General features: G+C 40.3%; 2 protein-coding genes across 4 annotated transcripts in view; one reads left to right on the top strand and one right to left on the bottom strand.

Annotated features, from left to right (window-relative positions):
- Nucleotides 1–18222, top strand: part of bach2b (BTB and CNC homology 1, basic leucine zipper transcription factor 2b) — a 136014-nt gene extending 117792 nt beyond the window's left edge. For all 3 annotated transcript variants that reach the window (XM_049590432.1, XM_049590434.1, XM_049590435.1), the window contains 2 exons: nt 7948–8154; nt 10530–18222. In XM_049590432.1, coding sequence (XP_049446389.1) covers nt 7948–8154; nt 10530–11042 — 720 coding nt within the window. In that variant the 3' untranslated portion in view covers nt 11043–18222. The remainder of the gene's footprint in view (nt 1–7947; nt 8155–10529) is intronic.
- A 3749-nt stretch (nt 18223–21971) lies between these two features.
- gja10b (gap junction protein alpha 10 b) lies at nt 21972–26248 on the bottom strand. Its single transcript, XM_049590438.1, has 2 exons — nt 24863–26248; nt 21972–22010 (listed from the first exon to the last, which is right to left on the bottom strand). Exons 1-2 carry the CDS (start codon nt 26246–26248, stop codon nt 21972–21974), a joined length of 1425 nt encoding a protein of 474 aa, XP_049446395.1.
- Between the last annotated feature and the right edge of the window lie 1141 nt (nt 26249–27389).

The following is a 27389-nucleotide window of genomic DNA, read 5'->3' on the forward strand; positions in this document are numbered from 1 at the left end:
CATCCATGCAGTGGTAATCTGCGAAATTCTTGTTGTGTTGATCTTGGCTACGTCGTTGCAGCCTGGCAGCTAGCGCTGCGATGTTTTTGCACTCAAATTCCCAGAAATAACTTGGCAATCAAACAGTGGGTCCAGTACTGCAAGTTTGGTGTTGTGTTGCTTTTTGGGATTTTCTGTTTATGAAGTCTGACACTCTGTTATAATTAACTACACATTTTCTCCTTGTGTGTATTCCAAACACACTGCAGTTGCTGGTGCCAGCAAAGTAACAAGCATCAGATGAGTTTCCAAGCAAATCTCTATATGACACTAAATGCATCTTACATAAATAAAGCTTTTTATGAACCTAGAACAGGTTGATATTATTAACAGTCATTTATTTATGAAAAAGTGTTGCAAATTATTGTTTTAACCCCCGGGACAGAGCAGTTACTGCTGCACCTTTCTATATTATCTTCATTAAGATCTGAGTCAGGACATGAGTGTGTGATGATTCTTTATAATCCCGTTAACATGCATGTGAAATGTAACAGGGTTAATTACAGAGATAGCATGAAACACAAATGTGCAGAATTCTAAACCTCACATTACAAGATAAGATCTCATTTTAGTTTGGATGAGATAAGGGACAGGTACTACACAGAGCAGAGCCAGAGGTGTCAAGCAGCAATCATTTTAGAAAATACCCTCGGTTTTTATAGCAAACTGTCAGAGGGAATATCAGCTTTGATAGCCCCAGGGCCTGTGTGAAAGTGCTTTTGTGGGAATAAAGAGAGCGTTAAAGCTTGAGAGCAGGTCAAGAGACTGCAGGTGAGGGCAGAGCACAGTGCCCCCTCCCAGTCATCCACTGAACCTTTCCTCCCTGCTACAACTCACGTCACGTCTCAAGCTGCTGCAGGCTGCCAGCTGCCCAGCCTCGCGCACACACTGCAAAAACATCCTTCCTTAATAATCAGTCCTCACATCTACTATTCAAACTTAAAAAGTTGTTTTAAAGTAAAAAAAGCTGACAGAATTGGAGTAGATTATTTTACTAACATGTAGCAAAAATTTACTTACATGTGGTTTTAAAGGCACAGAAATAGATTCATTTGTTTTCTTTCTGAGTGTGAAATGAAAACTGATGTCTGTCTTATATATGTGGGTTAAAGGGACAGTTCACCCCAAAATCAAAAATACATATTCTTTCTCTTACCTGTAGTGCTTCTATCAGTCTAGATTGTTTTGGTGTGAGTTGCCGAGTCTTGAAGGTATCAGCTGCAGAGATGTCTGCCTTCTCTCCAGTATAATGGAACTAGATGGCACTCAGCCTGTGGTGCTCAAAGCACCAAAAAATATATATAATATAATATATACATTTTGAAAAACTCAACATTCAACTCTTTCCAGAAACCATGACTGAGTCACTCAAGATAATCCATAGACCTTGTTGTGAGCAGGTTCACGTAGGAACTATTTTCTTTCTACCAAACTACACCTGCCAACTGTATCAAGGCGCAAAAGGAAGAGTTCATCTACTCATGAATGAGAGGCTTGTGCTTGTGACAGTGCGAGGTGGAAACATTAATGGCGTCCTCTTCGGCTGAGCTGTAACATTAGCTAGCTCAGTGTTGCTTGCTGAGCTGTAGGGTGATACAGCTGGCAGGTGTAGTTTAATAGAAAATAACACTAATAATAACGTCACACTACATGTAAGAGGAAAAATATTTTTGATTTTGGAGTGAACTTTTCTTTTAAATACATGGCTTGAGTCAGGATGGGGTTATCTTAGCTTAGCATGTGAAACTGGAACCAGTAGGAAACAACTAGCCTGGTTCTGTCTAAAGCAGTGGTTCCCAACTGATAGGTCGCAGAACACTTCTCAAGCTCACCAATTAAAACATTTTGTCTTGTTTGTTTCATTCAAACACAAACATGCTGGAACTATTTCTTGACAAACAGCAGTTTATTCATCTGCTCAGTACTTTTGTGCAGTGCCTCGAGCAGGGTTAAACAAATTAGATCTGGTAATCAGTGAGCTTTAGAGGTGCTGGTAAGCTTTTTTCTACTTTAAATAGAGCCAGGTTAGCTGTCTCTTCCCAGTCTTTACACCAAGCCAGACTAACCACATGAGCTCTGTACTGGCACAGACATGAGATTGATACTGAGCGATATCTTCAACAAGTCCTCCAACTCTTATCACATCATAACCACGTGTTTGTTTTTGAAGGAAAAAACCATCAGTTTGCGGTGTGGTACAGACGTAGCGTATTTATTTTAAAAAAAGAGACTGTTTGCAAACTGTATATTTCCTGTGAAAATGGAAGTGTATTTTGAAAACAGACAATGCATGTAACAGGCAGAAGTTGAAACGGCAACCCAGAACGTCGACAGCCAACGCAACCAGGGTACTTTGCCTGTTATATCTCGATGTGGAGAGTCCATGACCAAATGTTGATATGTGATGAGGTCGGAGTGTGTTGTAGTAGTGCACTGCCACTATACCACTGTTACTAATGTAATGTAACATGACATATTTCATGTGACAAACATGAAATATGCCTTGTGACAAACTATGTTAAATTGCTAAAATAACTCAACATTGAGTTTTAGTTTCACACAGGACAGAAACACCAGTCTCCTGGATGATAGTCCTGTGTTTGTTTGACCTTACCACAGTAAGCAGACTTTATCACTCTGTATATTGCTCATGTCATAATTACTACAGCCACTAGAGGCCACTGCCTGATAATAAATGTTAAAATTGGTCATAATTTCTGCTAGTGCAAACAACCAATGTGGTCGTATTTTGGAGAGGACAGTCTCAATATCAGTAGGAAAGAAAGTAAATAAGTGAATTCCCAAAACTCTGAATGTAAGTGGTGGAGAAGTATTTTTAGGCTTTGTTTTAAAGGAACTGTTCTTGGCCAAACAAGCTGTCAGCACACTCCAGAATTCTGGATGCAAAAAGAAGGGGTCACTGTATTTAAAGGATAACTTGGGTATTTTTCAACCTGGGCCCTATTTCCCCATGTGTATGTGTGCGTATGATTCATAGGTACAACTCGTTTTAAAATTGGTTCAGTATTGAGGGAGGCGGATGCAGCCGGGAGCTAAAACGGTAACGGGGGCAAATGCGTCCCGTATAAGTTTGCGCATTAAAAGTGCTGTTTTTTCGCCAGTGACCGGTTCAGATCGCCAGTGTTATCTCTGTAAATAGCATAGTAAACCTTTCCCTTACCTCTGGGCTGTGTGTGACGTCATCTCATGAAAGCTTTGCTCCACTGTGTCTGTAGCTCTCTCTACTCGTGGGACAGCCGTTTTCTTGAGGGAGAGGTGTTTCGGGATTGGATGTCTTCTCTTCTTCAGCTGGCAGTAGTCATCTTGGGAGAAGTGAGCATTGCAGACCCGATGGTCTGCAAGGCGCATTGTCTGGACAGAAGTGTTAGCATCCATTTGTAGCACAACTAGCCACAACTTCAGCATCTCGCCGTCCGACAAAGGCAGCCTATGAAAGCTGCACGGGGTGTTGCGCGACATCCTGTTCTTGCAATTCGGATAAGCACAAACACGAACCATTGTTTTCAACTGATGCAGTAAAACTCTCAGCTGTACTCCGGGACAACCAGCGCCACTCGGAGCGGTGCTCAGCATGGCTCCTCTGTTTTCTTCCAGCAACAAGCAAAGCTCTCGCGAGATGACGTCACAGCCCAGAGCAAGTGAAGGGTAAGGGAAACGTTTAGTATGCTATTTACAGAGATAGCACTGGCGATCTGAATCGGTCAGTGGCGAAAAAAAGCACTTTTAATGCACAAACTTATACGGGACGCATTTGCCCCCGTTACCGTTTTAGCTCGTTTCATGGCTCCCGGCTGCATCCGCCTCCCTCAATACTGAACCAATCTTAGAACGAGTTGTACCTATGAATCATACGCACACATACACATGGGGAAATAGGACCCAGGTTGATAAATACTGAAGTTATCCTTTAAAATGTCAGGCTTCTCCTTTAAAAAGTAAATTCTAAATTCTACTTGCTGTTTTTGTTTCATATTTGGTAGCATTTTTATCGTTCAGTCCAACCATGATATTAGAATTGTACACAAGGTCGCTAAAAAGAAGTCTATTAGGACAAAGAAGAAGAGCAGTTAGAAGATCAGACAGAATTCATCCACAGTTGATGAAAGTAAGACCCAAGCTTAAAGAGAACATGTACTGAATGAACAAAACATCAGCAGGTGAAAATGATCATCTCGGCCCTTTGACTGAATATTTCACTTGCCCCACATAAATAGTATTTTGAGCCTGAATTTGAGACTTTGAAGCATCCATTATTTTTTAATAGTGCATGGTGACGGGGCTGAGGCCCAGTGCAGCGCTGCTCCTGTTATCAGATGAGCCCTACTTTTCGCTCTGTACCCCATTTGCAGCATAATGACCCAGACAAAGAGAGTGACTGAGGGTCGGGAGGAAGAATGAAGAGAAGTGAGAGAGAAATGTAAATCCAGAACAGTTGGGTGTGAATTTATGACCACCGCTGAAGTGTACTCTGTCATCCCAGCCTCGCTGCTGAACTGGGTCTCGCGGTGAAGCTGCTAAATTTAGCCATCCCCTGTGTACCGGTGACTGGTGGATGAGGGGGAGAAAGAAACCATCACAAGGTCGCAGCGTCTCCTTCCCCTTGTTTTTCTAGCTGGGCTTTACCATCAGACCCTGTAGAGGGAAAGCTCACCTCTGTAAGTGCTAAGCTATCTAATCACAAACAGAGCTGTCTTCCCCTCTGCTCTGGATGAAGCCGGCAGCTTGTACTGATGTTTTATAGCTTTCCCCACGCCTCTCTTTGAGACTGGAGTTGTCATGCCCTGGCAAAGTATCGAGAGCCGAATGTGGCCTTGAAAGCTCGGGTCATTATTTATTCATGTGTCTGCATGCAGATGTCGAGCTGAGATGAGAAATAGGGCTCCTGGCGGCTCAGAGGGCTGCACTTCTAATGAGGAAACTCAAGCCATTTTCCCTCTTAGGGATAGATTGACATCTAGATTTGCTCTTCACCGAGGAGTAATTTCGATTCTGTCATGAGTAGGCACCTTGCTTTATCCCCCTGAGCACAACGCTTACACCAGGTGACGCCTCAGCCACCGCTGTGTACCGTCTGGTGGAGAAACAGAGCTCAGCCACCTCTGTTGCAGCCTGCGCCTGTAGTCATCTGAGCAGTCTCCGGGGAGCATCTGGCCAGGCTCGAACAGCCAGGTACAGTGGGAGTCGCATCGCTTGCTCCTCTTTCTCGTTTTTCTTGTCTCTTCCTTCTTTGTTTGACTTCCTGCGCTCCTCAGAGGCAACCACGGGGAAGGAAAAGGGAAAGGGAGAAGAGAAAGAGAGCTGCAGCTCGTCTCATCTCTGCCAAGCTCTCCGGCTGTCTTCCTCTGGCTCTTTGTTGTGCCTCCACTGCTTCACTCGCTGCCTGAAGCTACAGATCCCTGGTGCACACAGATACCGTTGGGGTGGATCTGCTTATGATGTGCTTATCATAAGGTTTGCCATCACCTGAGGGAGAGAGAAGCTGACTTATTGTTGCTCTCCAAACTGAGAAAAAAAGAGAATAAACACATACAACCCTGATATGCTGTCATATCAGCGAAGAAATACCACACGGCTTTCTGATTTTGGTTCACGCCGCCAAATCAGTGCTGCATTTATTCCACTAATTCTTTTGTTCTGCAGCCTTGGGAAGACTGCCGCAGATATCCATGCCCTCAGAAATCACCTGACACTGATTTGGATCAGGTTGACAAGTCACTGCCCCCCTCAATCTGTCACGCTGGCATCTTTCCAGGTGCTAGGGGACAGATGGAGAGGGGCTCTTTTCTTGGATCACCTTTTCCCCTCTGCTCGAGAATGTGCTACATGTTAAATATAAGGCGGAGAGAGATGAAGGCTCACCGAGTCCTGCTCTGTGAGGCATGTGAGGCAGTACTCTTTTGCCATCTTGTGGTCAAATGTAGTAACTGTCCCATAGTTAGCAGACACAGTGATACAATGACTCACCTTGTAAAGTCTCCTCTTTGTACCTGGTGAATTTAGCCATAATACTTTATTAATCTACTTGGTTGAATCACACAGGAGATGTTTATTAAGCAAAATAGACAAGTTAGAGATTTTATTGTTGTTTGTCTTGACATTGAAATGTGAACCATGTAAAAGTGACTGCACTTTGAAAAGCATGGAATCCAGTGTGCGCTACAAAAATACTGACTTAACTGTTTGATTAAAATCAATTAATAAATTATTTATTCATTCATTTTCCGGAATCGCTTATCCTATTAGGGGTCGTGGGGGATCTGGAGCCTATCCCAGCTGACAATGGGTGAGAGGCAGGGTACACCCTGGACAGGTCACCAGACTATCGCAGGGCACACGTAGAGACCATTCATGCTCATATTCACACCTACGGACAATTTAGAGTCACCAAATAACCTAATCTGCTTTTTTTTTGACTGTGGGAGGAAGCTGGAGCAGCCTGAGAAAACCCACGCTGACATGGGATGAATGTAAAAATAAATTAATTAATTAATTAATGAATAAAAAGGAGCAAGCCATAGCTTTTATGCAAGGGAAGCAGACAGTATAGAGATGTTTTTGTTGTTGTTTCTTTTGAAATTAAGATGTCAATTATGTAAAAGAGACTGTGGCTGCAAAGTATGGAGTCCAGTGTGTGTCCAAAATAAACACGTTCTGGAGCATTTAAACAAAAGGTTGTTGACATCAAAAGTCATCATGCCAAACAACAAGCGTAGTGGTTTGTTCATAGTTCCTCAGCTTTTTACTTCTACACATTGATTTACACTTCAAAACTGCAAAATCCAATGGATGAATCCCTTTGGCTTTTTGTCGAGGGAGCTAGAGCGATGCTAACTTACAGGTTGGCCTACAATAAAACATCATCCCTGCAACACTCTATTCTGTTCCAAAGTTCAAGGCAGCATCACTTTTGTTCCACTATGGTCCACACCCCCCATCGAGATACATAACAAAAGAATGCTGCAAAAGAAGTTTGTTAAATGTATTGTTGAGTTGTTTCAGAGCCCTCTGCACACTACCAGTTATAACTGGAGGAACACCAAATCCTGTGCAATTAAGGTAACTTTAAAAGATATTGGCTCTAAAAAACATATCAGAATCCCCTCTGGAAAACCCACCATGTGCAGTTTCTGTGCATTTGTATAATGCAACCTCCTCCTGAGGCTGTTAAAAGCTGAAACAGTCCCAAACACACTCCTAAGTAAATAACAGGGGAGCAGCTACTATGTGAAGGCGGCACAGGCAGATGGGGTGTTAAGTTGTTCCTCAGATTGTGAATTTATAAAAAGAAAAAAAGAATAGATTAAACTTAAAGCTAATGCTCTATACAATTATTTAAATTATTTTAACTGGTATAATCTTTCATCAGGTCTGTGTGGGCGAACTGTGGTTGAGTAACATGTTATTCACTCTCCTGTTGGTTTTGTTTCACTTGTTATGGAGCGACAGCTTATTTAGCTACGATCTGTATTTCTTATTTCAACCTGAGCATACCTCTAATAAGACAAAATAATTGTAAACATTTTAGTTTTTTTGCTTCCATGTGATTCCATTTGATCCCATTTCACAGTTCATCTCACCTTTTTCCTGCTTTTATATTGACAGGTTGGCAAATGTCATGATTTCCCTTACTTTGAGGTCAATATTGCATCCTTGATTTAATTAACCAAATTATAGTTGCTTTCTTAAATGCAGATGTATTTATGGATTGAACACTGCCAGAAGTCTATAATTATTCCAGTGACCCACTTCACACTTCATACAAAAGAAAGATCAACTTAGTATTTTATACATTACTATAGGCAATTTCCGTCCTTGTTCATTAATGCTCAACAATAAATAAACTGCATTTGTCATACATAATGTCTGGTCTTTTTCTTCCTGTTCCAGGTGAAGCTGCCTTTCCCTGTAGATCAAATCACAAATCTTCCACGGAACGACTTCCAAATGTTGGTGAAAATGCACAAACTGACCTCGGAGCAGCTCGAGTTTATCCATGACGTGAGGCGGCGGAGTAAGAACCGCATCGCGGCACAACGCTGCCGCAAGAGAAAGCTCGACTGCATCCTGAACCTGGAGTGTGAGATCAGAAAACTGGTGAGTCGACCACCAATACTTGCTGTCTCCGACTACCTGTCCATGAGACTCTCTGGTCTTCATCAAAGGGGACCTGTTATGCTTTTCTTTATTTTCTGTCATATATATATATATATGTATATATATATATATATAGATATATAGATATAGATATAGATATAGATATATATAGATATATAGAGATATAGATATAGATATATAAAATGTTACAGTGTCTGATGTTTATATTAAACATGGGCAAAGTTTTAAATTATTAGGTAAACGTGTTAAAAAAAAAAAATCCCTGTGAGCAAAATCCTCTGGCTTTAGACTGTTCTGAATATTGTTTTCAATGTTTGTTTTTTTCTCAACTCTTGATTGATTTCATTATGCAGTCATCTGCTCCAGACATGCTACTGCATTTTTGTTTAATTATGTAGCTTGCATTACTACATGTTGTTACATTATGTAATCTTGGTTGCAGATGTTGTTAATGTTTGATTTTTAAATGGTAGAAATGTGCTGGTCTCTCTGTTTCAGTTACATCCCCCAGTTGCAAGTACACTGCTACATGTAGCTACATGCTAACGTAAGGGCAACATGTATTCATGGTTGCTGTTCTTAAATTCTCCCCAATTTCACATCATACTCCTGCTTGAACATGCGCAGTTATGAAAATTTTACTTAAGAAGCCTTTGTCGGTGATTTTTCACTGTAGTAATTCAATTCAATTCAGTTTTATTTATAAAGCTGAAATAGAGCATTTCAGACAGTGAGTGTGAATACAGGTGTTCCAGGTCAGACAGTAGGAGAAAAATAAAGTATTTCTTCACATTAAAACATGTGGGCATGTTCTAGTAGAATCCAAAATACAAGAATGAACCTGATAATGAGCATAATAGCTCCCCTTTAAACACCTTGTCAAAAGGAATAACAATTACCTCAACCACCACCAGAGTAAAGCAAAGGACATGATGATGTGATAAAATACTTGTTCTCAGATGGGCTGGTATTGTTTAGAGCAGCTCTACTCTATCAGCACTTTCACACCATCACAGTGCCCTCTGGTCGCCATGCTGAGTGTGTGGAGCAGTGCGTGGGTTGGTGAAGCACTAGTTCAATCTGTCGTCATTTTTTTTTTCCTATAATGCCTTTTAAACTGAGAGTCTTTGATTTGTTGCGTCAGTTCTGGGAAAGGTTGCAGCAGTCTGATAAGTCCTGTGATAGAAATAACAATATACAACCTTTTGTTGTATAGCACCTTTTATACATAAGATGCCGCTCCAACGGCTCACAGACTGGCCTGCTCCAGCTGTATGCACTGACAAAGAGAGTTATGAACCAAGAGGAGGAGAATCATTTCCAATGTCATAATACAGCTGACTTTTCAATAATAACAGATTTAAGCACAGCATATCAAAGGAACATTAAACATAGGCTGACAATTTTTTTTTTCCAAGTCTGTCTTACAGGGTAACGTTGATATTTTTCAACCTATTTTCCATGTTTTTGTGACAAATTAGAATACATTTTTTTGTAAATGCTCCAGTATTGAAAGAGAGGGCTGCAGCAGTGAACCAGGCTACAATTAGCACTTGTGGCGTGTGGAAACGTCAGTTTGCGTCCATTTGATGTCCAAAAAAAAAGTGCTTGTTTCTGCCACTGACAGACTCTGAGTGCTATTCATGCTATTGCAATATCATGGAAAGGATCCCTTCAAAGATAGACCTTTCATTTAAGAGTAGGATCCTTTTTGAAACAGAAACAGAAACAGCCCCAAAATCGCAATCGCCAAAGCCACCAGACTCCATTTAAATAAACAGTAAATTTATTAACCTAAAACACCCTTCATTCAAAGTCGACAGCAACAAAATAAAACACATAGAAGCCATCTTACTTTGTCTTCCCACTGTTCCAACAATCACTAACTCCAATTTGGTTGAAATAAACCCTTCATTCACCCATTTAAATATGAAAAAATTCTGGTTCTATACCTGCCAAAATTACTGGTTATTTAAATGGAGTCTGGTGGGTTTGGTGATGGCAATTTAATGGCTGTTTCTGGTTAAGCAAAAAGGATCTTAGTATTTAACAAAAAGGTCTATCTCTGCAGGGATCCTTGTCATGATGTTGTCAGACTCAACAACGATCTGATCCTGTCAGTGGCAAAAACAAGCACTTTAAGCGGGTGTGCACAATTGCCCATTAACATTACATTACAGCCTGTTTTGCAGCTGCAGCCCTCTCACTTAATGCTGGACCGGTTTCAAAAATTGCTGTTCCCATTAGTCACATAGACACAAAAATGAGAGAATACAGGGTCCAGGATGGATAATACAAAAGTTACCCTTACAAAACTGAACTGAAACTCATATTGGGTGTATGTGTGTGTGTAGGTGTGTGAGAAGGAGAAGCTGCTGACAGAGAGGAACCAGCTGAAGGCATGCATGGGCGAGCTGTGGGAGAACTTCTCCTGCCTGTCCCAGGAGGTGTGCAGGGATGTCCAGCTGAGCCCCGAGCAGGTCCAGTCTTTACACCACTACTGCCCCGTGCTGCGGCCCGCCAACTCTACTGCCAGCATCAACTCTGCCCACGAGCCCAAGCCTGCCCCCAGCCCTGCCACCAACACCACCACCACCACCACCACCAGCATCGACCTCACCGCCCACTCGGGCTCGGCCACGCCAGAGCCCAGCTTCCACGGGTCGCCCGGGCCCTCAGAGAGCGAGCCCGACTTGGCCATCAGGAACGGGGCGGACAAAGATACGGACGGCCGAGACGCCAGCTTGTACACACAGTCAGGGCTGTCCGCGGAAAAATCCAACCAGACGGTAACGGTGGATTTTTGCCAGGAAATGACTGACAAATGTACAACTGACGAGCAGCCAAGGAAGGACTGTACTAAGTAGTGGTGGTTTTCTGTGTTGTTGTTTTTGGATGTTTTTTTTATTATTTAATTTTACTCTTCTGACAAACCCTCTCTCGGGGTTGCTGAGACGGTCAGCCTCTGCCAGTGTTCACTGAAAAACAAGCTTTGTTTGTGTTTATGTCTTTTTGTGCTGTCTTTTTTTTTTTTTTTTTTTGGAACGGTTGACACTAAAGTTGTCTTAACAGCAGCAATACTGTTCTCCAGGTATTCTCCTCTTACCATAACAGAGTGGGAACTTCTCACCAAACCCTTACAATGGTGCTATACCCGCCCCGACAGCAACCTCTACAGTGGAGACTCTGTTCTTCATGTGTCACACATCACAACTCAAAGTTGAACCTCATCGGACCTAAACAGCAGCTCTCTTTGTCTCTCTGTGTACCAACAGTATCTCTGTTCCTGCCTTTCACATTTGCTCTTCTCTTTTTTTCCCACTCTGTCTCTATCAATCTTCTCTACCTCTTCCTTTCTCGCTCTTTTTCTCTCTTTCTCTCCGTCTGTGGTTCTTCTCTCGCTATATCTCAGTGGCCCTTTTCGTCACGGCAATTCAAACTCAGGAAAAAGAAAAAAAATCCTCTGAATGTTCAACCTAATTCATGGAAATGAGAATACAGCTTCTGTACACGAGGAAGTTGCGATGCAGTTAGACTGTAAAATGTTCATATGCAAAAATGTCTTCAAAGCGTCTGGCATTTGTATTTCTGTACAGGAGAACTTTGTACAGGCTGTAACCGAAAACATTCCTCCTTTGCCTTCCTCAGCACTGAATTGAAAGGAAAGAAAAAGGTTTTTTTCGCAGGCGGTTAAATGGCTATTTTTATTTCCCACTCATCAGCAATACCATTGTATTTGGATGTTGTAACGGTGACTTTCAAGTGCTTGTTTGGCAGAAATGTACATAGTATGGAGCATGATGACTGTAACAGTGATTTTGTACAGGTAGAGGCTTAGATGTTTCTTTTTTCACCGGGGTTATATCAAGCACCTTTTTGCTAAGGGAAAAATCTTTGCTTTGCTGTTTCCTGTCCTGCCTAACGAATGCTCCCCATCACGGTGGGTGTTCTTAAACTCAGGAAATCAGCTCGATAACACATGTAGACACACACACACACACACACACACACACACACAGTACATACAGACACACGTGTCAACACACATGTCAAATTTAGAGCCCCATGCATGTATAAAAGTTAGACATTCGAGTTTTTAACGCGAGGCTCAGGCCAGCTCCTCTCCAACTTTGACTCCTCTTTAAATGTGAAAAAAAAGAGTTCTGCCTTGTGTTTTTTGGAGGTAAATCTTATTTCTTATCAGTATTTGAAGATGCTATTTGTGTACACTCTCGCTTTGGGTTTCTTCAGTGTTGCCGTTTGATGTTCGAAGACAGCAGAAAAGCCAACATCTAAGACAGATACTTTCATTTTTTTCAAATTGATGCTGAATGAAACACCCATTGACAAAAAGAAAAAAACTATTGACTTAAATCAGGCACTTTGTTCCAGGCCCCAAGCACTCAGAGCCATTTAGCACTTCAATAAGGGTCTTTGTCTTTGTTTCAGAGCCCTTAAAAGTCTGATTCTGGAGCACTTAAATTGGCACTTCAAGAGGAAACATCTTGTTGATATGATCATATAAATATACAATTCAAAAATATCTCTATAAAGACGACGTATCTGAAACATAAAAAGAAGCTAACGTTTTAGTATAAGAGTGTTCACACCTTATGTATTTCTTTAGGAATTGAATAAGCTAATTCAGATTTCATTTGATGTGAAAGCAGTGTATGTGTTGTCCAAATGATTGAGTAACAATCATATAAGATAGTAACACGTTTGCCCTAATTGTGCATTTGTTTGAACATCCTCCTTTGTGATGTGCATGCATGCTGCCTATAGCTATAGGCTTAGTTAGGTTGTCTAGCTTCTGTTTGCCTCGTGAGTTCTCTACTGGAGCAGTCTGCTTTTAAAATGATATTTTTAAAAAAAATTCTATGTATAAACAGGCAAGACAAGCTGAATTATGTCAGCCCTCACTAGAGGTGGGCTCTCGGTATGAGCAGGGCTGTACTCTAGCACAGAGGTTGAATCCAATTGGAACGTGAAGCTTTGTTCATTGCTCGATAAAGCCCCAATCCCAAATGGCAGTCCCCGTTAGCTTAATACATAGCTGGAGCTAATGTCGCCTCTAGGCTAGCTGTTGTTCTGCTAGCTTCTATTTTGGAAATTAACTACTGCTACAAGCCCCATCCCTTTTAGTGACATCATATTTTCAAGGTAATCCAAGACGTTCTCATTCCCAGGTCATGAAATACCTGTGCTTTGTCATGGTCTTCAGCGTCTGATAGCGAAACACAGGGCACCCTGTGTCTCTGTGTGACACACATTGTAACACATGGTTAATGTTGTGAGACATTGCAATAAGGTTTAGGTAAGAAAACTACTTGGTATGGTTTAGAAAAAGATCTTTCTTTGGGTTAAAAGAAGTAAATTTGTTGTGTGGATCATGCACAGCCTTTGTTAAAATTACAAAGGGTTCAAATTCTAATAGAAAGGACTGCAGTAAATAGAAATTTACTCAAAATATGGACTGTAGACTTAATATACTCATATATAGAAGTTCAAATGGTGGTGCTACTCAGGCTATATTCAGACTGCAGGCAAATCAGATTTGTTTCTCTAATCAGATATTTAAGACTGTCCGTACTGTTTCTTGCAAGTGATCAAATCGGATTTGCATGTTTAGACATCACCAACCTGTCTGCATTGGTTGCTGTGGTAATGACAGAGGCGTCAGTGACTGCATAGCTATGCTGTTGATGCCCAAGCCCTCAGGAACAGTGGTGAGCTTTGAAGCCAATTTGACATAGTGGCCAAATCGTGGATTTACAACTTCCAGGTCTTGTCGCATGATGTAATTGGGCCCCAAAAGATTTTCCTGTAGACTTAAAAAGTGAAAGAGACATCTGAAAATCACGGATGATTTTCTTTGAAGTATATCGGCTTCTAGTACAAACTCTGAAATAGCCATTATTTAAATCATTATGTCATAAATGTTGTAAAATTCACTAATAGCTGAATCCACAATTATCTCCTACTGTCATTGATGTGAGTGAGCCTGTGGCCAAGTGATAGGGAGGCAAGATAAAAGACAGTGCTAGTGCGCTTGCTTTATGGACGTGGAAAATCTGACTGGGATGCATCTGTAGAAATCTGATTGGACTCACATTTCAGACCACCTCTGTGTGTAGTTTGGATCCATTTTGCAAAAATTGACATGCATTTCAAGTTGCATTTTGTCATCTAGACATGATAAAATCAATCTGGACACAATCTGGATATGCCAAATAAAAACTGATTTGGGTGTGCAGTCTGAAAGAGGCCTGAGATAGCCACCAACTGGGTAGCCGCAAACATTTAGTTCCTTAAAAACCTATTTTTTGCTAAATAAATCTGGGATTTGGGCTTTAAAGTTTGGATGAAAATGCTTCATAGTTCTCCCCCTGACTTTAACTGATGTAAATTTTAGATGTAGTTTAAACTATGATCTCTTGTGTGAGACTGATCCTGTTATACAGCCAAACAGAGTAAGTGTATTTTATGAAACCTGTCTTTAAATTCTTAAAAAGATAGGTGCATAGACCCATACATGCACAAACACATGCACACAAACACATATATTCATACAATACACACACAGTACACACATTGTGGCACAGCCTGAGTGCGGAGCAGTGGTGGTTCTTCATCGACTGGTGTGGTTTCTCGTGTTTGTTCAGCCCTTTATCCTATTTGTGCTCTTTTCATTCTTTTATGCATATTTAACAGTATTTTACCCATGTGGAGATTCTACCAGGTTCAAGCCAGAAAAACTAAGGTGGAACCATCTACATTACAGAAGCTTCTTTTCTGCAAACATTATGCAACTCATTTTCTATTCAAGTACTTTTTGCTCAATCTTAAATTGAAGAAGCCTAGTGTTGCAGTGGGGAGCATCGACTCTGACTTTGTCTTTCTGTTTGGAGAAAATGAATTTGTGAAGTTTGTGTTGTCACAAAACTATTGTAACAAAGACCCCTGGGTGTCTCCTTAGATTTCCTATTAATACTACAATGATCACATTATTGCTTTTTGCATAGCAGAAGTTCTTTTATACCTGTTGAATGTTCATGATTCAACTTAACAAATCCCTAGATTACCATAGAGCTAAGATGAAGAGATGATACATAAAACAGAGGCTCCTGAAGTTCTCTCTCCAGTCAGAAAAGCTTTTTGTCTAGACCTCTAAGCTCTTCAAGTCTTGCTGCATGCTCCGACACTGACTGTTTGGTCAAAGTCCAGTAACAGGCATCCTCAGCTTCAATGGTGAGATGAGTCAATGTCAGCATCTGCAACATGTCCACTGTTGTTTAAGGGGTCACTTAAAAATATTTATATAAAATTCTCACATATGTCTGTGGGATCTAGTCACGCTGATAGTTTAGGTTTTTATTGGTTTTGAAGTATCGATCCAGGTTTTGGGATATCGGTCTATTGAGATTTCTGCCTGATCCAGTGGAGGAATTTCCTTTGTGGTGCTCACATCACTGAAAAGGTGCAACATTTCTTTGCAGAAGTAGTGTCCTGTTACTTTGGATAATCATGTTGCTGTGAACAGTATTTTATTTCAGACAATCTCAAAACTTTGGTGAATAAAACCTAAACTATGCATGGCTAGGTACCACCGGAGCTAAGTGAGAAACTGTTTTGTTTTTGTTTTGTTTTGTTTTTTGTCATTTGGGTGAATTGACCCCTTAGTGTCTCAGGGTGCCAAGCATTTGAACCTGCTCTCTTTATCACTCTGAAACTGATTATGTTTTTTACTTGCTTTTTTGAAAATCAAACAAAATGTCCCTTAAAATTTTATTATTTATTTAAAGCTGCATTAATTGTTTTAGGCCACTTGGGGGCAGCAGAACAAGCACAAAATTGACATATTGTAAAGTTTGAATGACTAACAATATAGCAAGGAGTTCCCTACTTACACATCGAGCAGACACAGAGCAACATTGCCACTCATTTGTAGTGGTGTTTGTGTCCACCTGATGAATGTAAGTCAAATATTTACTCTCTTTTAGCTCTGTTTTTGGTTTCCACCAGCTCCTGAGATTAAAATCTCTCCCTTTAGCTGCTAAATGCTCCACCATCTTCATTAGCTAGTATATAATTTTGTATCTGTGCCTTTTGGTGCTTGGCAGGTAGGCACAATGAGATTTTCAAAACTTTTTGGTGAAAAACAGCCGCCTGCTGCTGCTGGAAACAAGATTGATAAGAGCATTTGCTGGTTGGAAGACCAAGCTAATGAGCTAAAAGATGATAAAAAGAAAAACTCTTAAAAGCAGTGTTGGTGATAATCGTTTGCTACCCAGCTGGTACCAGTTGTCAATATGATGTCAGAAAAATGTTGGAACATTGCGTCAGGTTCGGATACGATATCTTAAACGTCTACTGACGTTAGAATTGCATGTTGTGTGGACGTTAACATTATACAACAACATACCCTATGACTAAATGTCATTATTCTACTTTAAGATGATGTTTGCATTCAATGTATCCTCATGTATTTGTCTGGTATCCTATGAAAATCCACACATAATGGTTTGTATAATATTTTACAAATTTACGCCCCATGAATGACCTTATGTACTTAATGTAAAATTGCTTACTTAGCGTAAAGTTGTGGAGGTTAGGTTTAAACATGTAAAGTTATGTGGCTAGGTTTCGGAAAAACACATGAACAATGCCCGTATCATGAGAGGTTTGGAAGACGTTGGATTTTGGTTACTTAACAGCACAACTTAAAACCAACAAAATATCAACATTATCTGTCATCAGTATTCTACGACAAATTGATTTTGGAATTAGACGTTGTCCTGACATTGAATTTTTGTCATCCGACATCACAACCTAAATTCAACCAAATATTAACATCTAAGGACGTTGGTGGCCAGCTGGGTAGTTTGTCACCGTGGGCACTTCCTTTCGCATTACACATAGTCACGTGATCCATTGTTCATTTAAACTTATTTATTAATGCAGCTTTAAAATATTTGTAACAGTAATTATAATTATGAACACCTAAAATGAATTGAAGAATTTGATACTACGAGGAGTCCTCCAGGCTACTTTTTTGGTTACGGCCATTACAGCAGATTGCTGTTGCTGTAACCGAATGCTCGTACCCTTTTGCTGTGTATTTGTCTTGTTTAGTTGAAACATTTTTTTGTTGCTGCTTCTCTGAAACAAACACTGGCTTTTCAACTCCAAAGGTTGTTCTATAAAAGAATATGAACAAAAACATGCCTTTCTCACAGATTGCTCAACTTTATTGAAAAAAAAAAAAAAATCTGGTTTCCTGGTTGAACGCGCAGGCTGAGATCATCGAGTAAATATAAAAATGGAAAATGTTTACAAATAGGTGTCATGTCATGTTTGATCAATTTTTGCCATGTAAAAATAGCTTGGTTCAATTGGACTGGTTCTTGGTGTTGTGTAGAGACAACGTTTCCTCACCTTGTCTTTAATCCAACTTTTGGGATAGGTCAGCATTACATGGATACAAATGCACCTCCGATATTTGCCTTAGAACTTGCAGAGGCCATAGTTCACATTCAAGTGAAGTGAGTGTATGCAGGGGTCTGGGCCCCCATCCCTGAGTCACCAGTGCGGACTTTCTCACACTTATCTACCTGTGAAATCCTTCATACCTCTCATAACTGGTCAATGACTGTATCAGCAAACTGCATCAGGTGTTTTTTCTACATGCTTTTTACACAGATTATATGGATTATTGTATTAGTAGATTTTGGTGCATCATTTTTAATGTAATAGCTCTTAAGCTTGTAGTTCAAGTTGTTGTTTTTTTCTTTCATTTTTCTAGATGACTGTTTTGTGTTAATATTGTCAATTTGCTGTTATTTGCTTATTCTCTACTAAGAGTTCTTACCTTTATAATTTTTAAATGCTACATGACCCTAATTAATTAAAATGACTTAATAACCATTGTAAATACGGTATTGTGCAAACCCCATTTTCATTCATTTCAATTGCTAGTGTTATATAAATGACTCTTTTGTCTAGACACCATTTCTCTTTATGAAATAAAGAAACATGCATATCATGTTTGGTGTTTTGTGGATGTTTTTGCAAAAGCATGACAAAATGTTGGTCAGTGTCAAAACTGTAGTAACTTATCTGTTTGGCCACTTGAGGGCAGCAGAACTAACTGCACACCTGTCTTTTCCATTGGATTTAGGAGTATTGCAAAAAATAAGTTCTAATAATCTTTACAAATGAACACCTGTTTATAATATTCCAAGCCAAATGCTGTTGCCAGAAGTAAAAAACTGTCAGGCTATGAACAAACTAAACCACAGTCGCATGACTTAATATCCCCATTACACGAGACTGTCAAGCTGTTTAGCCACTTGTTAGCAACCGCCTTTTTTAAGACACATAACAGCCTGTGTTGACATAGTGTGGTGTTTGTCTTCAGTGCCAGCATCCTTTTCAATTGTTCCCAATGATGAGAGAGCATATTGAGATGCCTTGAGAAAAAGCATCGCCCCCAGCGTCGTTTTTTAGAGCGCTTCACCTTTTTTGTACGGCCACTCTGAGTGCTTTTGGTTGAACTTCTTTGAACTTTTTAGAAAGGCGCTAGTGATATTACTGCTACTCCTGTAGCTAGGCTACTGTCAAGCTGTCTCAGAGACAGAAAAGCCCATGTATGAGAGCAAATTGTCCAGCGGACACTGGATATTGCTGGTAAGTGTTGTGCTTTTATCACTGTTCTCTTTGTAAGCTTGTTGTTAACTGTGTAGTCAACCTTCTGTTAATGTAGCATCACCTTAGCTACCTAGCTAATGTTAGCGTCAAAACATTGTTGTCATAGAAACATACCCATGTAGTGAGATGAAGTGCTCCCCAGCGCCCTACGACCGCTTTTCTGCTTAAGGCAAAGACACTTGTGAACACAGGCCCTAAGAGCTTCATGAGCAGGGTATTTATTGACATATTTAATGTTGAAGAACAAAACATGAAAATCTCTTAAACTTGTGTTAACTATGGATTTTAATTAGGCATCTCACAAAAACCTATTCAAAAAATCCATTGACTTTGAGATGAGAAAACCGGGAGTGCAAAAATGTTCTCATGTGGACTCTTACCTGAAGTTCTCTATAGACTGTTTAAAGATAATGGATGTAGCCATATAACCTCATCCAATGGTTTCTTGACTCTTGCTGTGTGTTCCAGTACACATACTAGAAGAGGTGGGACCAAGTCATTGTTTTACAAGTCACAAGTAAGTCTCAAGTCTGAGCACTCAAGTCCCAAGTTAAGACAGGCAAGTGTCTAGTCAAGTCACAAGTCCTAAACTTTGAGTTTTGAGTCCTGAACAAGTCATGATGTACTCTTCACCAAATGTAATGCCATTTTAAACAGTGAGAAATTTACAAAAATCATTAATGCTTTTTAAAATTTGCATGTATTCATTAAAACAACTTTAAAAAAAGTTTCTCAGCTGTTAAGTGAATGCATTAGCTTGCTAACTCTGTTAACATTAGCCTCAACTGACTTTTCTTTGTGCAACATCAAATGTCAAAGTTGGAAGCATAGACTGTAGAAAAATAATCGATGTAGCTATCATGACGTCACCCATGGGTTTGTGGGCTGCCGTTTTGAAGCCTGGAGTTCTGCATTTCAGCCGTCACCATCTTGGTTTTTTGGAGTCAGAAGTGACATATTTGAGTAAGAGGCTGGAGCTGTGGAGGAGCAAGGAGTGGATCTGATTGAGATGCTGAGGACAGTCCTTGCCCTTACATAAGTGTAACTTAAGGCCATAATAAAATGCAAATGGGTGACTTATTAAGAAAAATTTAGCCCCCGTACAATTGTCATGAATGTTGAAATTAGCCGGCAAGGCAATTTTAATGAGCATTTTAGTTTGAGAGTCCGATGGAGATTTACTCTGTTTTGGAGCCAGCCTCAAGTGGCCACTCAATGAACTGGAATAAAATTTTTCAGCGTCAGAGGTTGCCACTTGGTTGGAAGTTGTTGCGTTTCCGTCAGGCCACAACGATTGCCCCTCGGCCTTGTGGCCCATTTCCCCCGGTGGTCACTCATGGTATTGCAACAACAACAACAAAAAATTAACTTTTTCTTCACAGACCACATTTATAAAGAGATGTCTGTTAAATTGTTGACACCTAAAACAAGGTCAGTTAGACTCTTTTTATTATAAATTTTTGATCCATGGAGGGCTAATGTTTCTAAAACTTTCTTGGAGCTGAGAAAAGCAAATTATAAAGCTGCGACATCATCACAATGTGAAGTCTATGAGCCAAGACGGAACTCCCGGGTTGGGCCAGCAGGAGAAACAATACTGCATAGTATACTGTAGAAGTAAACCCGGAGGCTAGAAACTTTTTTTTTTTTGCATATGGGCCAGGCGAGCAACTCTGTTGGAATGAAGAGGGGCCATTGCTCTTGTAAGAGCTATGGTTGGTATCATATTTTTCCAACTGACACGCCAACGTAAAGTTAGTTCGTCATTGTTCTCCCGTGCAGCTTGACTGGATTCCGTTGGATTGGTTCAAACAAAGTGGATCTGGGGAATTGAGTGTCAACTTGTCGGGACTAAATAGCATTAATGTTAGGCTAGTTGATACTGGAAATGAATTGATGTGGGCACACTTCTTAAATAACATACTTTTTATCTTTTGGCTTGTTAGAAGGGATCAAGTAATTTAAGTAGGTCAAAAGGCTCAAGTTCAAGTGAAGTCACAAATCATGGGTGTTAAAGTCCAAGTTGTCTTGTCTGACTAGTCTTTTTGATTGTGTCGAGTCTTAAGTCATCAAATTTGTGACTCGAGTCCACACCTTTGGTACACACAGTCTGCTATAATTTTTTCAGTAATGCTGTATGCATGTATAAGTATACGGGTAGACTTTTTAACCCAGGAGAAAGGCCATGGGGTGATCACTGTCAGACAAGTTTATGCTCAGTGGACCATGAATATGCACAAAATATTTGTCAGAGATGGCTGCCATCTTGTTTTTACATGGATTAGTGTATTGTGTGCTTACTACTACTAGATGGCAGAAAAGTCTCCATGAATGAGGACAACAGGTTAAATAGAATGAAGTATAAGGTCAAGTCAACCCAAAATCTGATGCCCTCATATGAGGACACAGGGTCCCAAGAGTCATTCTAGACTGAACTACATACCACTCAGACAAAACAGTTCACTCCTGTTGAAGAGGGAAATGTATTTAATAGAAAACAAACAAAAAGAACAGGACAACAGAAATATTAACAATAAAAGCTTGAATTTGTTAGATATATTCATAAACAATATTAAATTACTTTCAGTCAGAAAAAAAGCTGAATTTGAAGAGCCCTTTTCTTCCAGCTCATTCTGTATGATAAATCATAAACACTTGATAAGAGAGTTTCCTCTTTTTGTTTTTAATGTTTTTTATGTGGTTGCACACTCTTTAATTACAATCTTAAGTCAAATATTTTTGCAATAGGTTTTTGGTCTCATTATATGAGCAGTCACATTATGCTTTTAGCCAAATATAATTTTGATTCATATATGATTTAGCAAGTGGCTTGCAAACTAAAAGCAATCAAAGCTGGAGATATCATTTACATAGTACATGAAGCAAATTATAAATAGTATTGCGTTTGTGAAATGTTAACAGACTTTAACTGAAGCTCTTGCTCATGCACATAATGTATAAACATACTGTGAACACATAAAGTTGCAGTTGAGAGAAAGGATGGGATTTCCTTCAGATCAGGATCCTTCAGTCTCATTTAAACTTCCATATGCCTCTGTCTTGGTCACAAAACAGTCATTTTCAATTTACTTTTTCATGATTGAAGACAGCTCCAGAATCATGCTCTGAAAAAAAAAGAAAGATGTGTGGACAATGCATGATTAATATTCAAATAGAAGACACAAACACATTTCTCTTAGCAGCTCCTGAAAAGCTTGTTTTTCTGACCTTAACTTTTCACCATGCTAATGACACAAATATGTACTTCAAGGTGAGGCAGGATATGACATCACTGTTGGGTGTGGTTACAGGTGCAACAAAGCACACTTTTTACCGCACCAGTAAGAAAACACTGCTCTTCAGTCCAGCTGTAAGTTACTTTTAAGAGTATTTCCCATTTTCCTTACATTTCTGATTTTCTTTACAATGTTTCCCTTATAATTTTCTTTCATTTCCAATTTCGAAAAAACAAACACAAAAAACAGGTTATATGAACAAAAAAGTAGCAACAATTCTGGTGATATTACATTGCAGATTTTAGCAGTTTCATTTTGTCTGGACTCCTCTTGCTTGGGGCTCAGTTTAAAACAAATAATGTCACTTAGTACCATGCACCTATCAGCATTTAGCAATACTGCTATCAGAATGTGCGGTTAGGCATTTTTGATGATGCTGATGCGCTTGCTTGATTCTTGCATGTTAGGTGTTATATCAACATGGTGTAAGTCACATTGCATGAAAGCTTCAGCTAAATAAATGGAATGAAATGTAATGGGTTGCTGCTCATATTGCCAAACCACTGTCAATCAAATCTGATTAAACCACACCTACAGAGTTCTCCTGAAACAGATTATTTAAATTAAACAGAGCAGGGACTAGATCAATGAAGAGATTTCCAGTTTTTGAGATTTTGCCTCTACGCAGACGTCTACGGTCTGCTCTGACTGGTCAGTGTTTCTGGCTCTTCCGTATCTGCACACATGACTTCTCTACATTATTACTGCAGCCAGGAGAATGACTGTAATGCTGTAAAAAATCACCAATAAAAAAATATTTACATCTGGACATGTTCCAGAAGTAATTTGGTCTAAAATCAGGGAGAAATCAACAACATCGGCAACCAAAATTACATGTTTGCATGTTAGCATGTAGCTACATGTAGCAGCGTATTGCAGCCAGGGAATGACTGGAACAGAGTATAGCAGCACTTTCTACCATGAAAAATCACCAAAAGCTTCATAACCAGATATGTTCCAGCAGGAATATTACTTACAATTGGGAAGAAATGTACACAATTAGCAACCAAGATTACATGTTTCCTTGATGTTAGCATGTAGCTAAGTGTAGCAGCGTATTGCAGCCAGGGAATGACTGTCACAGAGTATAGTAGTACTTTCTAGCATGAAATCACCAAAAGCTTCATAACCAGCTATATTCCAGCAGGAATATGACTTAAAATTGGGAAGAAAGTAACACAATTAGCAACAAAGATTACCTCTATGTTTCCCTGATGTTAGCATGTAGCTACATGTAGCAGTATAGTTGCAGTCAGGAAATTACTGTAATGTAGTAAAGCGGCATTTACTAAAACCACCCATGAAATTCTCTAAACCAGGGGAAGGCAACTTGCGGCTCTTTGGCCCCTCTCTAGTGGCTCCCTGTGGCTTTGACAGGAAAAATATGGAAAAAAATAACTGTTAGGTTTTTTTTAACATTTCAATTTTCATTTATTGTTGTAGGCCTAAAATGATTCTTACATTCTTCAACTGTAAAAACGCATAGGCTATACTCCGATTTTAAAAAAATGTTTTAACATTTTGTCAATAAAAATGTGCGTCTGGCCTGGTGCTTTTTCCTCTAAAAACATCACTGAGATGGCTACAGTGGTCATGAGTCCTCCTTACTTTTAAACCAAATCCAAACCAAAATCTTCACAATCGCATGTTCCGGAAGGAATATGGCATAAAATCAGAGAGAAAGTAACCATGGCAACCATGATTACATGTTTCCCTGGCGTCAGCATTTAGCTACATGTAGCAGTGTAGGTTACATGATGTAAATGCTAGCAGTAGCATGCCTTGAGCAGATGACCATATAAGAAATCCATGATGAACTGACAGCTTAGAGTGAAAGTAGAAAAATGTTGGAAACAGAGTATTCAGAACAGTCTGAAGGCTGAGGTTTTTCTCACAGGGAATATTTTTTACATACGTTTACCTCATTACTTGAAACTTTGGCTGATGGGACATCACTAGTGGTTGTTGTTACAGGTGCAATAGAGCGCACTTCTGACCACACCAATCAAACAGATTTAAAGCTTTCAACCAGAGAGGGCAATGAATATGAAAGTTTTAAAACATATAAACAGAAATAAATCAAAGAAACTAAATCTAATTAAATACAAAATACATTGTTGTATGCTTCCTTTTTATATGAGACTTTATTGTGTCAGACATAAATTTAAAAAAAATGTGAAAAGGCTAATTATTTAGCCTCTGTCACTAATAACTGAAAGCAGATTTTCATTGTGACATGAATTGGCAAATTACTTTCCAAAAAACGGAGGTGTATTATGTTTCAGAGCTGTCCAGCAGAGGGTAGCATAGACCTACCAATACCACTTGTAAATGCAAGGCACTGTTATTGGTTTTCATTAGAAGGTTCAAGGGAGCTTTTTCTCTTTTAAAATGGAGACAGCCCAGGGAAAGAGCATAGCGTCACTGACAGGAGCATGGCGGCCACATATAAAAAGAGAATACATGTGTATGTGTGATTATATTCACTTTATTTCTTTGTTTGATTTGGTTTTATTTTGGTGTTTTTCAGTGTTTTTCAGCATTGTGTTGAGTTACACTTTACATGAACTGTGCTACTTCAGTTGTACTTTTTACTATCAGACAATTGTTGCTTTAGGGAAGATAAAACTACATAAAAATGGTCATTCAGATAAAACTGGATGACCATTTTCTGTTCTCACCATGGACATCCTTCTCCCGCTGGCTGGAGGTGGCGGGGTCACTACTGGACTCTCTATCTGGTTGAGGTGCTGGGCCTCGACATCTGCTCCACTCTGAGAATCTGTGCTGTCAGACGGATCCGCCAGCTTGCCCTCTGATAGTCCTCGGGACATAAAACTGCACTTCCTGGCTGAGGGGTAGTGGTCGCTCTCCGGAGAATCGCTCATGTCACTGAGCTCCTTACAGACACTCACTCTGCTCTGCTTCCTCTGCGGGTTCTTCAGGGCAGCAGGGATCTCCATGTGGCCGGCCATGAGTGTGGGCCGAGGTCCTGCGTACTGGGGCTGGCCTGAAACATGAGGTTCATTTGACTCATCACTGCTGCAGGAGGGCTTTCTGTTTTCCAGAGTGTAGCGCTGCTCCATGACAACCCCCAGCTGCTGCATGTCAGCTTGACTCTGCAGGTATGTTTGTATGGGCTGCTGGGTGGAGCTGTTGGACCCCTCTTTATTCTGAGGGACTGCTGGGGCCAAATTCAAAGGCAGAGATTCCCTATGAGCCATCTGTGTGAGCTGCATCAACCTCTGCGGTGAGGAGTTTGTGAGCACACAAACCTGCTGCACCATGGAGTTTTTCTTTGACCTGCACACACTGTCATCATCTCCATATTTGTATCCATACAAGCTTTCTTTGATCTTCTTCACCCCTAGATGGAAAATCTCCAGGAGGTTGAGGAACAAAGAAACGCCAGCGATCACCAGCATGAAAACCATGAAAATGTTTTTCTCTGTTGGCCGTGACACAAAACAGTCAACACTGTTGGGGCAAGGCAACCTCTCACATTTGTACAGAGGAGACAGTCCGATGCCGTACAGGGCACACTGACCTATAATAAAACCCACCTCCACCACAGATCTGGTTAAGATATGGAAAACATATGTGCGCAGCAATGAGCCTCGAAGGGGAGCTTTCCTTACTCTCTTCTGTTCGTCTAGTTTCCTGAGCTCTCGCTCAATTCTCTTATGGTCCTCCTGGACGGGGTCTGTCCCCTCCAGCTCAGCTTTCAGACAGGCTTTCTTCCTGTGCCTCTCCTTCTCAAGGGTCCTCAACCGGTACAACGCGTGCCCCATGTAGACCAGAGATGGAGAGGATACAAAGATGATCTGCAGCACCCAGTAGCGAATGAGGGAGATGGGAAAAGCCTGGTCATAGCAGACATTCTTGCAGCCGGGTTGCTCTGTGTTGCAGACAAATTCGCTCTGCTCATCGTCCCAGACGTCCTCAGCCGCAACGCCGAGCACAAGCATGCGGAAAATGAAGAGGATGGTGAGCCAGATCTTTCCCACTATGGTGGAATGAATGTGGACCTCTTCTAAAATACTCCCTAATAAGTTCCAATCCCCCATCTTCTGTCATATTATTATCTGTCAGTGAATAAAGAACAGAAAACAGAAGTAGTTTGTAGGTTTTTCATCACATGGAAAGAGAAATTCAATAAATCAGGGTTTTACTTACAGGTTTTCTAGGGTCCTTGTCTCATGTGCTTCAGCATAAAGCCATTGTAAGAGAGCAGATTCATTTGCGGAGGCATCGGGGCTCATTTGTCATCCCTCGAAGACAGACAAGACCCCACTGTGCACTGTAGCTGACACTATTTCTATGCTGTTGCAAACTAGGACTCCAGTGTGAAGCCATTGATCCACCACATGGCACTATAATGCCCCGAGGTTAGTTTTACCCTGACACTTTTAACAGGACAGTACACTGAAAATAGCACCAACAAAGATGTCAATACATGGGCATGAACAATGTGTTCAACTTTCTTGCTTACAAAGTACAATAGCATTTCAACAGTGTGCTTTCAATCATTTTGTCCCTTTTTGACATGCACAAAGCCAGCGCTGTAAAGACATGGTTATCCCAGTTTGGTGTGGACCAACTTAACTGGGCTGCAGAGAGCCCTGACCTTAACTGGAACCAGAACTTATCACCCAATATCAGTGCTGGACTTCACTAATGCACTTTTGACTGAATGGAAGCAAATCCATGATATAACAGCACATTGATGCTGATGGCTTTCACATGTTTAACCACAGCGGTTAAATGTAACTAAGTACATTTAACTCAAATGCAGCAATTAAAGGTCCAGTGTGCAGCATTTAAGGGGATATATTGGCAGAAATGGCAAAGAATATAAGTATGTTTTCTTTGGTGTATAATCACCTGAAATAAGAATTGGGTTTTTGTTACCTCGCAATGAGTTGTTTATATCTACATAGGGAGCGAATCCTTGTTTACAGAGATCGCCATGTTGCGCTGCCATGTTTCCACAATAGCCCAGAGCGGACAAACCAAACACTGACTCCAGACAGGGCCATTCACATTTTCCCATTTTCACTTGGGACACCATTGTTAGAAGCCTCTCTGTCATGAGAACGTCAGAAAAACACTGATTTGTAACGTGAAACTGCTTTATTCAGTGTTTTTGTCTGTTTGTTTTGGAACAAAGAGACCTCTGCAGACAATTCAGCTCCTGTCAAAGACTTT

This window comes from Epinephelus fuscoguttatus, linkage group LG11 (genome assembly GCF_011397635.1).
Source record: "Epinephelus fuscoguttatus linkage group LG11, E.fuscoguttatus.final_Chr_v1".
Lineage (NCBI taxonomy): Eukaryota > Metazoa > Chordata > Actinopteri > Perciformes > Serranidae > Epinephelus > Epinephelus fuscoguttatus.